A 14,777-nucleotide genomic window follows, 5' to 3' on the forward strand; every position below is an offset into this window, starting at 1 on the left:
ACCTCTTTTGGGAGCGAGCTGAGGTCAAGGTGAACACGGACCTGAGCCTGGAGCCAAGGTGGCGTGTGGCTCTCGCCCACTCGAAAGGTTGCAGGGAGTGAAAAATTAAGGTGTTGGAGGCGACGAAAGCGAACTCCAGGGGGTAGCAGGGCAGAGACATACAACCCGTATTGACGGTCGAGAGAGTCGTCAAAAAAGGAACGATAAGACGGATGGTTGGGCATTGACAGTAGCCAACAGGCATACCGACAAAGCAGTATATCGCGCCGGTAGGTGAGTGGCAATTCGCCAGCGTCAGCATGAAGACTCTCTACGGGACTAGTATAAATGCTCTGATCGCAAGTCGTAAACCACGATGTTGTATGGAGTTGAGGTGGCTTAAGATGGATGGCCGTGCAGAGGAGTATACGAAGCTCCCATAATCCAGCTTGGAGCGGACCATCGACCGATATAGACGAAATAGGACGGTTCGATCCGCTCCCCACGACATACCACTGAGAACACGGAGGACATTTAAAGAACGGGTACAACGGGCGGCCAAATATGACACATGTGGAGACCAGCTAAGGTTCCTGTCAAATGTAAGGCCTAAAAATTTGGTTGTCTCCATGACTGGGAGAGCAACGGGACCGAGTCGTAAGGACGGTGGGAGAAACTCTTTGTAGCGCCATAAGTTAATACAGACCGTCTTCTCGGCAGAAAAACGGAAGCCATTGGCGACACTCCAGGAGTAAAGACGGTCAAGAGAACGCTGAAGACAGCGCTCCAGGACACGTGTACACTGTGCGCTGCAATAGATGGTAAAATCGTCCACAAAAAGGGAGCCTGATACATCAGCTGGGAGGCAATCCATTATTGGATTGATCGCGATGGCGAAGAGAGCGACGCTCAAAACTGAGCCCTGTGGCACCCCATTCTCCTGGCGAAAGGTGTCTGACAGGACAGAACCCACACGTACCCTGAACTGTCGATCCATTAAAAAGGAAAGAATAAAAAGAGGGAGGCGACCACGAAGGCCCCATGTATACATGGTGCGGAGAATGCCCGCCCTCCAACAGGTGTCGTAAGCCTTTTCCAAATCAAAGAACACAGCCGCGGTCGGGCGCTTCCGCAAGAAGTTATTCATAATGAAGGTCGACAAGGTAACCAGATGGTCAACAGCAGAGAGGCGCCTACGAAATCCACATTGTACATTGGTAAGTAGGCGTCGAGACTCGAGCAGCCAAACCAATCGGGAGTTAACCATTCGCTCCATCACTTTACAGACACAGCTGGTAAGCGAGAGAGGTCGATTACTGGAAGGCAAGTGCTTGTCCTTCCCCGGCTTAGGAATCGGGACAACAATAGACTCGTGCCAGCATGCGGGAACATGTCCCTCAATCCAGATGCGATTGTATGTACGAAGAAGAAAACCTTTACCCGCAGGAGAAAGGTTCTTCAGCATCTGAATCAGGCCCTGGAGCGGAGGACCGTGATCGGCCAAGTGCGTTTTCGAGTTCCCGCATGGTGAATGGGGCATTATAACTTTCACGATTCGAGGAGCGGAAGTAAGGTGGCCTAGCCTCCTCTGCCCGTTTGCGGGGGAAGAAGGCAGGGTGGTAATGATCGGAGCTCGAAACCTCTGCGAAAAAGCGCCCGAAGGCATTGGAGACATCCTCAGGGGCCACAAGGACGTCATTCGCGACCGTCAAGCCAGAAACTGGTGAGTGGACCTTAGTGCCAGATAGCCGGCGCAGGCTACCCCAGACAACAGAAGAAGGAGTAAAACTGTTGAAGGTGCTTGTGAAAGCAGCCCAGCTGGCTTTCTTGCTTTCTTTAATAATACCACGACACTGAGCACGTAATCGTTTATAATTGATACAATTCGCCACTGTGGGGTGGCATTTAAAGGTGCGTAAAGCACGTCGACGAGCACGTAAAGCGTCTCTACATGCTGCGGTCCACCAGGGGACCGGCACGCGACGTGGAGAAGAGGTAGGATGAGGGATGGAATATTCAGCAGCAGCGAGAATGACTTCCGTGAGGTGTGCAACCTGACGATCGCAGCTTGTGAAGGTTTGATCCTGAAAGGTCGCCCTGGAAGAGAAGAGCCCCCAGTCTGCCTTGGAGATGGTCCAACTTGAGGAGCATGGAGAGGGGGTATGCTGCAGGAGATGGATAACACACGGGAAGTGGTCGCTAGAATATGTATCAGAAAGGGCGTACCACTCAAACCGGCGTGCAAGTTGGGGAGTACATATAGAGAGGTCTAAATAGGAATAGGTGTGAGATGTGTCCGAAAGAATAGTAGGGGCGCCAGTATTGAGGCAGACAAGATTGAGCTGGTTGAAAAGGTCTGCTAACAGGGAGCCCCTCGGGCAGGATGCTGGAGAGCCCCAAAGGGCATGGTGGGCATTGAAGTCTCCAGTTAACAAAAATGGTGCAGGTAGCTGAGAAATAAGTTGCATCATGTCTGCCCTGGTAACGGCAGATGACGATGGAGTGTAAACGGTACAAATGGAGAATGTAAAAGTGGGGAGAGTAATGCGGATGGCAACTGCCTGCAGGCCGGTGTGCAACGTGATGCGATCGTAGTAAATATCCCGGACCAGAAACATAACCCCTCCATGAGCTGTGCTACCTACCACAGGGGGTAGGTCAAAACGCACAGAGGTGTAGTGTGCCAAGGCAATTTGATCGCATGGGCGTAGCTTCGTTTCCTGGAGGGCTACGACGAGCAGACGGTGCAAGTGGAGCAGCAACTTCAAGTCCTCTCGGTTGGAGCGAATGCTGCGAATATTCCAGTGAATAAGTGCCATCGTAAGAAGAAAAGGAAGATGAAAGAAGGGGTCACCTCGAAGGCTGCTGAGGGCCTGGCTTCGAGCGAGCACTGCCGCCGCTATCAGTAGGCGGACAGTCATCGTCCATTGGTTCTATAGGTTCATCGGCCATTTTGGTAAGATAGCCGGGAGGGGGAGCTTCCTCTGCTGGTGAACGGCCAGATGTTTGGCTACCAGCGGTGCGGCCAGGCGAAATGGATGACGGCCTGGGGCGGCAACCGCTGGGTGGTGCAGGAGGAGAAATGCGCCGCGGCGGAGAAGGAGAACTGTGCTTCCTATGAGCCTTCTTGGAAGGTCGTTTGGTGGAAGTACTGGTCGATGGCTGGGAGGTCGAGGTACATAGGAAGTCTGCACGTGACGGTTCCTTCTTGAAGGCCCATGCATCTGACTTCTGGGTCTTCGCCTTAGCAGAAGCTGATGAAGGTGCTTGTGTCTTTGGGGTGATGGGAGGAAGAGGAGACGTCGACCGCGCGATCTTAGCACTGGCCGAACGGACGACCGTGGTGCTGAAGGTCAGATCGCATGTCTGGGTTGCCACCTCCCTGGTAGTCCGTGGAGAGGCGAGGTCTGTACTGTATTTACCCGCTGGGAGCAATGTGGGCTTCCTACTAGCAAATAGCTTGCGAGCAGCTGAGGTGGACACTGTCTCTTTGACCCGAATTTCTTGGATACATTGTTCTTCCTTATAGATGGGACAGTCACGGGAGGACGCTGCATGGTCACCCTGACAGTTCACACAATGAGGAGACGGAGGTGGACAGTCACCCTCATGGGCATCCCTGCCACAAGTGACATTTAGCCGCATTGGAACAAGACTGGTGAGTGTGATTGAAACGCTGACACTGGTAGCAGCGCGTAGGTGTCGGGACATAGGGGCGAACAGAAATAACCTCGTAGCCCGCTTTGATGCGCGATGGCAGCTGAACACTGTCAAAGGTCAAGAAAAGTGTCCGGGTCGGTACAAGGTCTTTGTTGACCCTTTTCATGACCCTATGGACAGCCGTCACGCCCTGCTCAGCGAGGAAAGACTGAATCTCCTCGTCAGTCAATCCCTCAAGAGATCTAGTATAGACCACACCACGAGACGAATACCAAAGTTCAGTGAGCCTCCACCCGGACAGGGAACGTGTACAGGAGTGTGGCTCGAAGCAATTTCTGTGCCTGAAAGGCGCTCTCAGTTTCTAGTATCAAGGTACCATTACACAACCTTGTACAACACTTAACAGTACCGGCTATGGCATCTACGACCTTCTGGATAACGAAAGGGTTGACAGAGGAAAAATCCTTTCCATCCTCAGATCGAGAAACGACGAAGAACTGTGGGGCAGGCGGTAGTACTTTTGTCACTGTTGGCTGGTCATGTTTCCGTTTGTGGGCAGAAGTCGAGAGAGAAAAAGAGAAATCCATTGCGGAGGAATCCCCCATGATTGCCAGCGTCTCCGATGGTGCGCTTCTTCCTTATGGGGACCCTCTCAGAGGGCACTCCCGCCTTAGGTGAATGTTTACACCTCAGGTCACACCTCCCGAGAAACAGACGGATGGACCAATCGGCATGGTCAGAAGGTATCAGCTCACGCAATCAAACCTCCTTTGGCCTGGTCTTTACCAGGGGGTACGTGCGTGCCTTACTTGTCTACCCAGGGTGGGTAATTACATGTTACCCCGTCATCGGCTATGCGTGCGAACGCGTGGGACGGCCTTCAGGCGCGCACAGGGAGGAAGGAAGAGAGAGAGAGGACAGACTGTCTCAAACGAGGGGGCAGGGGCGAAGAGGGCAGGGGCGAAGAGGGCAAGGGAGAAGAGGGCAAGGGAGAAGAGGGCAAGGGAGAAGAGGGCAAGGGAGAAGAGGGCAAGGGAGAAGAGGGCAAGGGAGAAGAGGGCAAGGGAGAAGAGGGCAAGGGAGAAGAGGGCAAGGGAGAAGAGGGCAAGGGAGAAGAGGGCAAGGGAGAAGAGGGCAAGGGAGAAGAGGGCAAGGGAGAAGAGGGCAAGGGAGAAGAGGGCAAGGGAGAAGAGGGCAAGGGAGAAGAGGGCAAGGGAGAAGAGGGCAAGGGAGAAGAGGGCAAGGGAGAAGAGGGCAAGGGAGAAGAGGGCAAGGGAGAAGAGGGCAAGGGAGAAGAGGGCAAGGGAGAAGAGGGCAAGGGAGAAGAGGGCAAGGGAGAAGAGGGCAAGGGAGAAGAGGGCAAGGGAGAAGAGGGCAAGGGAGAAGAGGGCAAGGGAGAAGAGGGCAAGGGAGAAGAGGGCAAGGGAGAAGAGGGCAAGGGAGAAGAGGGCAAGGGAGAAGAGGGCAAGGGAGAAGAGGGCAAGGGAGAAGAGGGCAAGGGAGAAGAGGGCAAGGGAGAAGAGGGCAAGGGAGAAGAGGGCAAGGGAGAAGAGGGCAAGGGAGAAGAGGGCAAGGGAGAAGAGGGCAAGGGAGAAGAGGGCAAGGGAGAAGAGGGCAAGGGAGAAGAGGGCAAGGGAGAAGAGGGCAAGGGAGAAGAGGGCAAGGGAGAAGAGGGCAAGGGAGAAGAGGGCAAGGGAGAAGAGGGCAAGGGAGAAGAGGGCAAGGGAGAAGAGGGCAAGGGAGAAGAGGGCAAGGGAGAAGAGGGCAAGGGAGAAGAGGGCAAGGGAGAAGAGGGCAAGGGAGAAGAGGGCAAGGGAGAAGAGGGCAAGGGAGAAGAGGGCAAGGGAGAAGAGGGCAAGGGAGAAGAGGGCAAGGGAGAAGAGGGCAAGGGAGAAGAGGGCAAGGGAGAAGAGGGCAAGGGAGAAGAGGGCAAGGGAGAAGAGGGCAAGGGAGAAGAGGGCAAGGGAGAAGAGGGCAAGGGAGAAGAGGGCAAGGGAGAAGAGGGCAAGGGAGAAGAGGGCAAGGGAGAAGAGGGCAAGGGAGAAGAGGGCAAGGGAGAAGAGGGCAAGGGAGAAGAGGGCAAGGGAGAAGAGGGCAAGGGAGAAGAGGGCAAGGGAGAAGAGGGCAAGGGAGAAGAGGGCAAGGGAGAAGAGGGCAAGGGAGAAGAGGGCAAGGGAGAAGAGGGCAAGGGAGAAGAGGGCAAGGGAGAAGAGGGCAAGGGAGAAGAGGGCAAGGGAGAAGAGGGCAAGGGAGAAGAGGGCAAGGGAGAAGAGGGCAAGGGAGAAGAGGGCAAGGGAGAAGAGGGCAAGGGAGAAGAGGGCAAGGGAGAAGAGGGCAAGGGAGAAGAGGGCAAGGGAGAAGAGGGCAAGGGAGAAGAGGGCAAGGGAGAAGAGGGCAAGGGAGAAGAGGGCAAGGGAGAAGAGGGCAAGGGAGAAGAGGGCAAGGGAGAAGAGGGCAAGGGAGAAGAGGGCAAGGGAGAAGAAGGCAAGGGAGAAGAGGGCAAGGGAGAAGAAGGCAAGGGAGAAGAAGGCAAGGGAGAAGAAGGCAAGGGAGAAGAAGGCAAGGGAGAAGAAGGCAAGGGAGAAGAAGGCAAGGGAGAAGAAGGCAAGGGAGAAGAAGGCAAGGGAGAAGAAGGCAAGGGAGAAGAAGGCAAGGGAGAAGAAGGCAAGGGAGAAGAAGGCAAGGGAGAAGAAGGCAAGGGAGAAGAAGGCAAGGGAGAAGAAGGCAAGGGAGAAGAAGGCAAGGGAGAAGAAGGCAAGGGAGAAGAAGGCAAGGGAGAAGAAGGCAAGGGAGAAGAAGGCAAGGGAGAAGAAGGCAAGGGAGAAGAAGGCAAGGGAGAAGAAGGCAAGGGAGAAGAAGGCAAGGGAGAAGAAGGCAAGGGAGAAGAAGGCAAGGGAGAAGAAGGCAAGGGAGAAGAGGGCAAGGGAGAAGAGGGCAAGGGAGAAGAGGGCAAGGGAGAAGAGGGCAAGGGAGAAGAGGGCAAGGGAGAAGAGGGCAAGGGAGAAGAGGGCAAGGGAGAAGAAGGCAAGGGAGAAGAAGGCAAGGGAGAAGAAGGCAAGGGAGAAGAAGGCAAGGGAGAAGAAGGCAAGGGAGAAGAAGGCAAGGGAGAAGAAGGCAAGGGAGAAGAAGGCAAGGGAGAAGAAGGCAAGGGAGAAGAAGGCAAGGGAGAAGAAGGCAAGGGAGAAGAAGGCAAGGGAGAAGAAGGCAAGGGAGAAGAAGGCAAGGGAGAAGAAGGCAAGGGAGAAGAAGGCAAGGGAGAAGAAGGCAAGGGAGAAGAAGGCAAGGGAGAAGAAGGCAAGGGAGAAGAAGGCAAGGGAGAAGAAGGCAAGGGAGAAGAAGGCAAGGGAGAAGAAGGCAAGGGAGAAGAAGGCAAGGGAGAAGAAGGCAAGGGAGAAGAAGGCAAGGGAGAAGAAGGCAAGGGAGAGAGTAAGGAAGACAGTGAGATGGAGAAGAGCAAAGAAAGGAACCAACTAAAGGAAGGAAGAAACGAGAAGTGAAATACCGAAAATACCACAATTATAGGTCGTGGAACCGTCCGTCTCTGGACGCAGGCGCTAACTACCCCCTTGAGGGGGATGGACTCCTTTTTGTCGCATCTTACGACAGGCATGAATACCGCGGGCCTATTCTAACCCCCGAACCCGCAGGGGGGAGTCTGGATGTCGATCAGATCAACATGGCAACGACTGTTCATTTCTGAATGAAGTATGGGTTTCGACATGTGCCCCCTTTCCTTAATGCTCCTTTTGCGCTGACAAGTTTCACACATAGACAGATAAATGTGTATCGTGTCCACTGTTACGCTTTCGTATTTTCTTGAAGTTTCAACGTTTAATCTGTCTCTACCTCCATGACCGACGGCCTGATGTGCTGCTTCAATAATGTCGAAAAGTTCTTCGACACGTAAGTAGGACTCCACAGGCTCTCTTCTTGTCACTGACTTGCTGGTCCCACAAATATTAATAACCTTGAATCGATTTAATCTTATGTACTGCTTCTGTGTCTTTTTCTTATCTTATTGTGGTTCTTCAGTTCCGTCCACTAATTTATCGTAAGATCCTTTTGTCGTAACATTGTAATGGTTTCCTCTTTTGTCGTGTTCTTCAGTCTGTGACATCCTTCTCACAAATTATTCTTTCCATCGCCATTCTTGATATAGATCTGACATGATAAATACGTACAAACTGATCTGCACGTGCTTGGCCCCTCTACCGTGTTGTTTGTTGTGGCGAAAAGCGCCCACTGGCGGGCTGGGCTATTGTCGGCCGCTGAAGCGCTGCCCAGGCGGGGGGTTTTGGCGCCTGGAACTGTCCGTGTCGGCGCCTTCTTGTTTTCACTATCTGGAAGTGTTTGGATGTATGATCAATATTCCAATAAATATTACTTTGCACAATACAAAAAAGGTGTTTTTATTTCAATCAGTTGCTCTTTATTTTAATATTTGACCCTAAATAAATTTAGTGAAAACTAGTTCTGTATACCAGTAGCTTAATTAGAACGCGTTCTTACTAGTTGAAACTAGTTGATACTGATACTCTTAGCTACAACTAGAATTTACTGCTGGTCAAAAGCGAAAGCCAGTTAAAACTAGTTTTTACTAGGCAAAACGCGTTTTGACCAAGTGGCACAGTAAAAACTAGTTTTAACTAATAAGAACGCATTCTAACTAAAAACGGGTTTTGACTGGAACAGATATATTGTGGATTAGTGAAGTTCAGTGGCAGGAGGAACAAGACTTCTGGTCTCGTGAATACGGGTTATAAATACAAAATCAAATCGTGGTAATGCAGGAGTAGGTTTAATAATGAATAAAAAAGTAGGAACGCGGATAAGCTACTACGAAGAACATAGTGAACCTATTATTGTAGCCGAGATGGACATGAAGCCCACACCTACCACAGTACAAGGTTATATGCCAACTACCACTGCAGATGATTAAGAGCATGAAGAAATGTATAATGCGATAAAAGGAATTACTTAGCTAGTCAAGGGAGACGAAAATTTAATAGTCATTGGGGAAAGGAATTCGTTGGTAAGAAAAGGAAGAGAAGGAGAAGCAGTCGGTGAATGTGGATTGGGGGTCAGGAATGAAAGGGGAAACCACCTGGCAGAATTTGGCACAAAGCATAACTTGATCGTAGCTAACATTTGGTTTAAGTATCATGAAAGAAGGTGCTATACATGGAAGAGGCCTGGAGACACTGGAAGGTTTCAGATAGATTATGTAATGGTACGACAGTGATTCAGCAACCAGATTTTAAATTTTAAGACAATTCCAGGGACAGATGTGGTCTCTGACCACAATATATTGGTTATGAACTGTAGATTAAAATTGAAGAAACTGCAAAAAGGTAGGAATTTATGGAGATGGAACCAGCATAAACTGAACGAGACAGAGGTTATAGAGAGTTTCAGAGTGAGTATTAGTGAGCCATTGACAATAACAGAGGAAAGAAATACAGTGGAAGAAGAATGAGTAGCTTTGAAAGAAGGAATAGTGAAGGCACCGGGTAAAAAGACGAGGGCTAGTAGAAATTCTTGGATAATAAAAGATATTGAATGTAATTGATGATAGGAGAGAATACAAAAATGCAGTAAATGAAGCAGGCAAAAAGGAATACAAAGTCTCAAAAACGATATCGACAGGAAGTGCAAAATGGCTAAGCAGGGATGGCTAGACGACAAATGTAAGAAGCATGTAGAAGCATGCATCACTATGATTAAGATAGATACTGCCAACAGGAAAATTAAGGAGCCCTTTTTAGGAAAGAGAACCACCTGTATGATAATCATGATTGCTGAGATGGAAAACCCATCCTAAGCAAAGAAGGGAAAACATTAACGGGGAAGGAGTATATAGAGGGTCTTTAAAGGGGCGGTGTACTTGAGGACAGTATTGTGGAAACGAAAGAGGACGTAGAAGAAGATGAAATGGGAGATATGATACTGCGTGAAGAATTTGACAGAGCACTAAAAGACCTAAATCGAAACGAGACCCCTACTGATAGCCTTGGGGGAACCAGCCATGATAAAAACTCATCTACAAGGGTTGGAACTTTAATAGTGGTAACTATTTATTTACAGCTCCTGTGTTTCAAAGTTTGACTGACCTTCAAAGTAGTCACCAGCATTGTGTATGACCCGTTTGCCAGCGATGTGGAAATCGCTTGAATACTCTTAGCAGTGCCAGTTGTGTTGACAGTTCGAGCGGCGCGGTCTATTGCTGGACGAATTTGTAGCAGTTCTGAAGCGAATGACGTTAAGTGTTTCTTTCAGTTTAGAAATCGAGTTGAACTCACAAGGGCTTAAATTAGCGGAGTGCAGTAGGTGACATAGCACTTAGCAGCGCCATCAGTCAAACAAATCAGTAACATCTTGCACTGTACGTGCTTTAGCATTGTCCTGCAAAATGATGGTCAGGTCCTGCAGAAAGTGTCGTCACTTCTGTCTCTAAGCTGGTTGTAGGTTGTGTTCCAAATTGAACAGCAGAACAAAAGAAAAATTTGGAGTAAGGATTAAAACCCATGGAGAAGAAACAAAAACTTTGAGATTTGCCAACGACATTTTAATTCTGTCAGGGACAGCAAAGGACCTGGAAGAGCAGTTGAACGGAATGGACAGTGTCTTGAAAGGAGTATATAAGATGAACATCAACAAAAGCAAAACGAGGATGATGGAATGTAGTCGAATTAAGTCGGATGATGCTGAGGGAATTAGATTAGGAAATGAGACACTTAAAGTAGTAAAGGAGTTTTGCTATTTATGGAGTAAAATAACCGATGATGGTCGAAGTAGAGAGGATATAAAATGTAGACTGGCAATGGCAAGGAAAGCGTTTCTCAAGAAGAGGAATTTGTTAACATCGAGTATAGATTTAAGTGTCAGGAAGTCGTTTCTGAAAGTATTTGTATGGAGTGTAGCCATGTATGGAAGTGAAACATGGACGATAACTAGTTTGGACAAGAAGAGAATAGAAGCTTTCGAAATGTGGTGCTACAGAAGAATGCTGAAGATAAGGTGGGTAGATCACGTAACTAATGAGGAGGTATTGAATAGGATTGGGGAGAAGAGAAGTTTGTGGCACAACTTGACTAGAAGAAGGGATCGGTTGGTAGGACATGTTTTGAGGCATCAAGGGATCACAAATTTAGCATTGGAGGGCAGTGTGGTTGGTAAAAATCGTAGAGGGAGACCAAGAGATGAATACGCTAAGCAGATTCAGAAGGATGTAGGTTGCAGTAGGTACTGGGAGATAAAGGAGCTTGAACAGGATAGATTAGCATGGAGAGCTGCATCCAACCAGTCTCAGGACTGAAGACCACAACAACAACAGGTACAGCTGAACTGCATGAGCCCAGTCAGTTGTACTCTGTACTGAAAGGATTTCTAATTTATAAAATTCTTCGGCAATTTTCCTTAATTTCCCATATTTTTGGTATCTTCCCAATTTTACGCATTTTTCGCCCATTTTCGTAATTTTTCGGGCTTCCCTAAATTATAATTATTGCGTCGAATCACACAAGATCCACCCCACTGTTTCGACGTCTGGTCAATTTCTTGATGCCCTCAGGCAATCACAACGAAGCATAGGTCTTATTTATTTATCATTGCTAAGTCACCACTCAATCACTAGTGTGTGTGTGTGTGTGTGTGTGTGTGTGTGTGTGTGTGTGTGTGTGTGTGTGTGTTTTTGGGACGTCATCGTGTATGTGTTAGAAACTAATGTATTGGTAGAAATTATGTCATAGCAATTTCTATAAGCGCTACAGATGTCTAACCAAGTATGTAACATAAGAAATACCACACTCCAATAGACAAACCCCTTCCAAACCACCACTACATTACTATATTGTGTGACGACATAATAAAATACCGATACCTCCAACGGAAGATACTGTTTCAGACGCTGTACAGCGCTATCAAATACGCACCTAGAGATACAACCGTCCAATAACTGAAACCACCTCAGCGAACATCAGTTCGCTGACGGTAGCTTACCCCTTTGACTGCAAACTGTGGATGGATAGCCGCGGAAACTGCTGTTTGGAATATGACCGCGAACATGCGGAGCAACTGCTGAGAACGTTGGGGTGTGGTCATCTCCAGCCTGGTGGCTGACACTGCTGCCGTATCAGTTTTGGCCGAAAAGTCTCCTGCCCGCTGTAATATAAAAGCAAACAGATCCCAACACGTCGGTGTAAATTCGAAGAACGCTACTAATACATACCTGGATGACGAGGATCTCCTCCCCTGTGTTCACTGGATAATGCCAGCAGGGTACCGAACTCCCTGTGCGGTCGCGGCCACAGAGTCACGAATGGGAGAACACTGCATGTCTGCCTAACACTACACCAGACCGTCTCCCCAGGTGTGGAGCAGAAATTTGCGTTATTTAAACAATACGTATCTGTGCACACGCAAGAGACCTAGTGGCTCCCACAAATAGCACTCAGTCACTGGGGGAGAGGACAGTCCGCCACAGCAAACCTGTCGTAATGTACCGACGACCTTGCAGATAAATGTTGCTAACAAATTTAGCGCCGAGTACTCCCTTTCCCAACCCCTTTTCTCTAGACCAATCAGAAACAGGCTTGCTCTGCTACCGCCTACCATCATTCTTTTAAAACATCTGTGGGCTACTGCCATTGTTGTGTCCATTTTCCATTTTATATGGCTTTATGGCAGATGGATTACATATATAGGTTCTTTTACACAATCTGGTGATGCCACAAAGCGGTGAAATGCATCGTCGATGTTAAATAATTTCGCAATCCAGTTTGTTATGCTGAAATTGTATGGGTGACTTCATTTTCAGCCAGGTGGACTCCCATGTTGAGTGAAGACAAGTGATTACGATGTATAAACAAAGTAAACTCTGCAATATTGTTTCTATATGGGAGATCACTGTAAGTCTCGTATATTTACCAGTGGAAAACCAGAGTTTGATCATTTCTACTAACATTATTTGACTGATCCATAGAAATACAAAGACACACGCTGGAAAGCTAGTACATTGTAGTATTTAAACATTTATTGAACGTAACTTCTACAATACAATAGCTGGCTGTATAATAGATGTAGACGTCAAACGATCTAGTCAGATGTGGTTCCTCTCGGTCGACTGGTACTTCGATCGGCGGTGCAGTACAGCGGCTCTGGTGATATCTTCTCACAGACTCTGCTATAGCGGTTGCCATTAGATGCGGACGAAGACTGATCTTCCTTCGACTGGCCGGGCCTATATAGTGAGCTGGAGCCAATAGAAACCCAGTGTAGGAATCTGTGGCTGGCTATCTCGCGGTGACCTCTGCAAGGAAAGGTTCCTATTAATCGACTGGAATCTTTGACGTGTTTACCTGATGTCTTCGCCTGTTGGTTTGTTTCCCCACATAGCGTGGCTGTTATGCGGTGCTGCCTGCCATTTAGGGGAACCCGATGGCAGACAGTTAACACCACCCTTCCGGGGGGGGGGGCGGGGGAGAGGAGGGCGACGTCGTCCTACTCAGTCTTGACGGCCTCGTGTAGGAGGCGGTGAAAACTCGGCCCCGCAGAGTAGGGCGCGGCGTGGCAGGCCAGACGGGTAGAGCTGCGTTGTGGAAGAGGCGGGGAAGCCGGCCGCGATGGTTCCAGGGGCATAGGTTCATCGACGTCCGCGGGATGCTGCCCGAAAAGTGGACTGCGTGGGCGTCACTGGCTAGGCTGCGACACCGGCGGCGGCGGTACCAAGGTCACGGGGGCATCGTCAACGCTGGCGGATGGCGCAGCCGGTCGGGCCGGCGGAGGAGCCGGTGGAGCCTGCAGCCGCTGTGGAGATGACTGCTGTTGCTGCTAGATGGGGTCTGGCACCCCTGCACGCCAACCACAGGCGGAAGAGATCACATCCGGGCGGCCGGAAGAAGGCGGCAGAGCGGTTTGCCGGGAAGACCCTGATATCAGCGCTGGAGTTGGTTGCGGTGCCGGCAGACCACTTTGTCGGCAATGCGGACATCAAAGAGCTGACGGCCTTGCGGCTGGACGATCACCCCCTCAATCCATCCGGCTCTCGGGCCGAAACGTCGCGCCTAGATAAGGGATCCCGGAACAAAGGGAGCCTGTGCAGTCGGAACCCATTGTTTGGGTCCGGGCCGGAGGAGGTGCCAAAGGTACGAGGTTGCCGGCCATGCAGAAGTTCAGCCGGACTACGGGAGCCGATGGGCCTCGACCGATAGGAACTGAGGAACAATGTCCGCGACTCGTCCAAAGTGTGGGTGGAGGCATATTTTGACATTTGGGCCTTAAATGTCCGGACGAGGCGTTCGGCCTTGCCGTTCGATTGCGGGTGAAAGAGCGGAGTGAGGACATGTTGGATGCCGTTGGCAGAACAAAACGTCGCGAATATCTGGCTCTGGAATTGAGGGCCGTTATCGGTAACAATTGTTAGCGGCAACCCTTCCAAGGAAAAATCTTTCTTGAGAGCAGCGAGGGTCGCTTCCGCAGTGGTGCTGGTACGACGGATAACGAACGGAAAACGTGAAAAGGCATCGGTGACGAGAAGCCATTGGTAGCTGAAGAAGGGGCCGGCGAAGTGCAAATAAATGCGATCCCATGGACCCGCCGGCTTAGGCCAAGAGAGGAAGGTTTGAGGGGCGTTATTTGTAATTGTAATCCTTAAGTATTTAGTTGAATTTACAGCCTTCAGATTTGTGCGACTTTTGGCGCAATCGAAACTCAGCGGATTTTGAGAGCTCGTTTCTCAGAATGGAGCAGGATAAGGTTACGATTGTGGATGGAGCCGTAATCAGTTACTCTCAGTTGCACAACAAATACGTAAACTTTATTTATAGAAATTAAAATTTCAAAACGATCTCTTAAAAAGACGACTGACTGTGTGATAGCACAGAAAAAAATATCCACAATTTTAGGGCCGAAGGCCACCAACAATAACCTCAAACAACAAACGGCTGAAGGCCTGAATTAGAAGTCAAAAGAACAATTCCAAATTGCACTTTTAAAATAAATACGTTGCTTTTAAAACAAGTTTGCTTAAAAAACTTATTGTAACACGGCTGAAGGCCTTATCACCAAAGAAGTTCCTGAGGCCTTCTCCACCCGACATAACGGCGCCTAGAGCATCAGCAACGAAACTGACAGCCTGCAGC

At 49.6% G+C, this 14,777-nt stretch overlaps 1 protein-coding gene across 1 annotated transcript in view; it reads left to right on the forward strand.

Annotated features, from left to right (window-relative positions):
- The window catches only part of LOC126471387 (mediator of RNA polymerase II transcription subunit 12-like), a 144,230-nt gene that overhangs the window by 82,376 nt on the left and 47,077 nt on the right, over positions 1-14,777 (forward strand). Inside the window, exons 3-5 of the mRNA XM_050099511.1 lie at positions 4,644-5,793; positions 5,843-7,065; positions 13,338-13,781. Coding sequence (XP_049955468.1) covers positions 4,644-5,793; positions 5,843-7,065; positions 13,338-13,781 — 2,817 coding nt within the window. The remainder of the gene's footprint in view (positions 1-4,643; positions 5,794-5,842; positions 7,066-13,337; positions 13,782-14,777) is intronic.

Source organism: Schistocerca serialis, chromosome 3 (assembly GCF_023864345.2).
Source record: "Schistocerca serialis cubense isolate TAMUIC-IGC-003099 chromosome 3, iqSchSeri2.2, whole genome shotgun sequence".
Lineage (NCBI taxonomy): Eukaryota > Metazoa > Arthropoda > Insecta > Orthoptera > Acrididae > Schistocerca > Schistocerca serialis.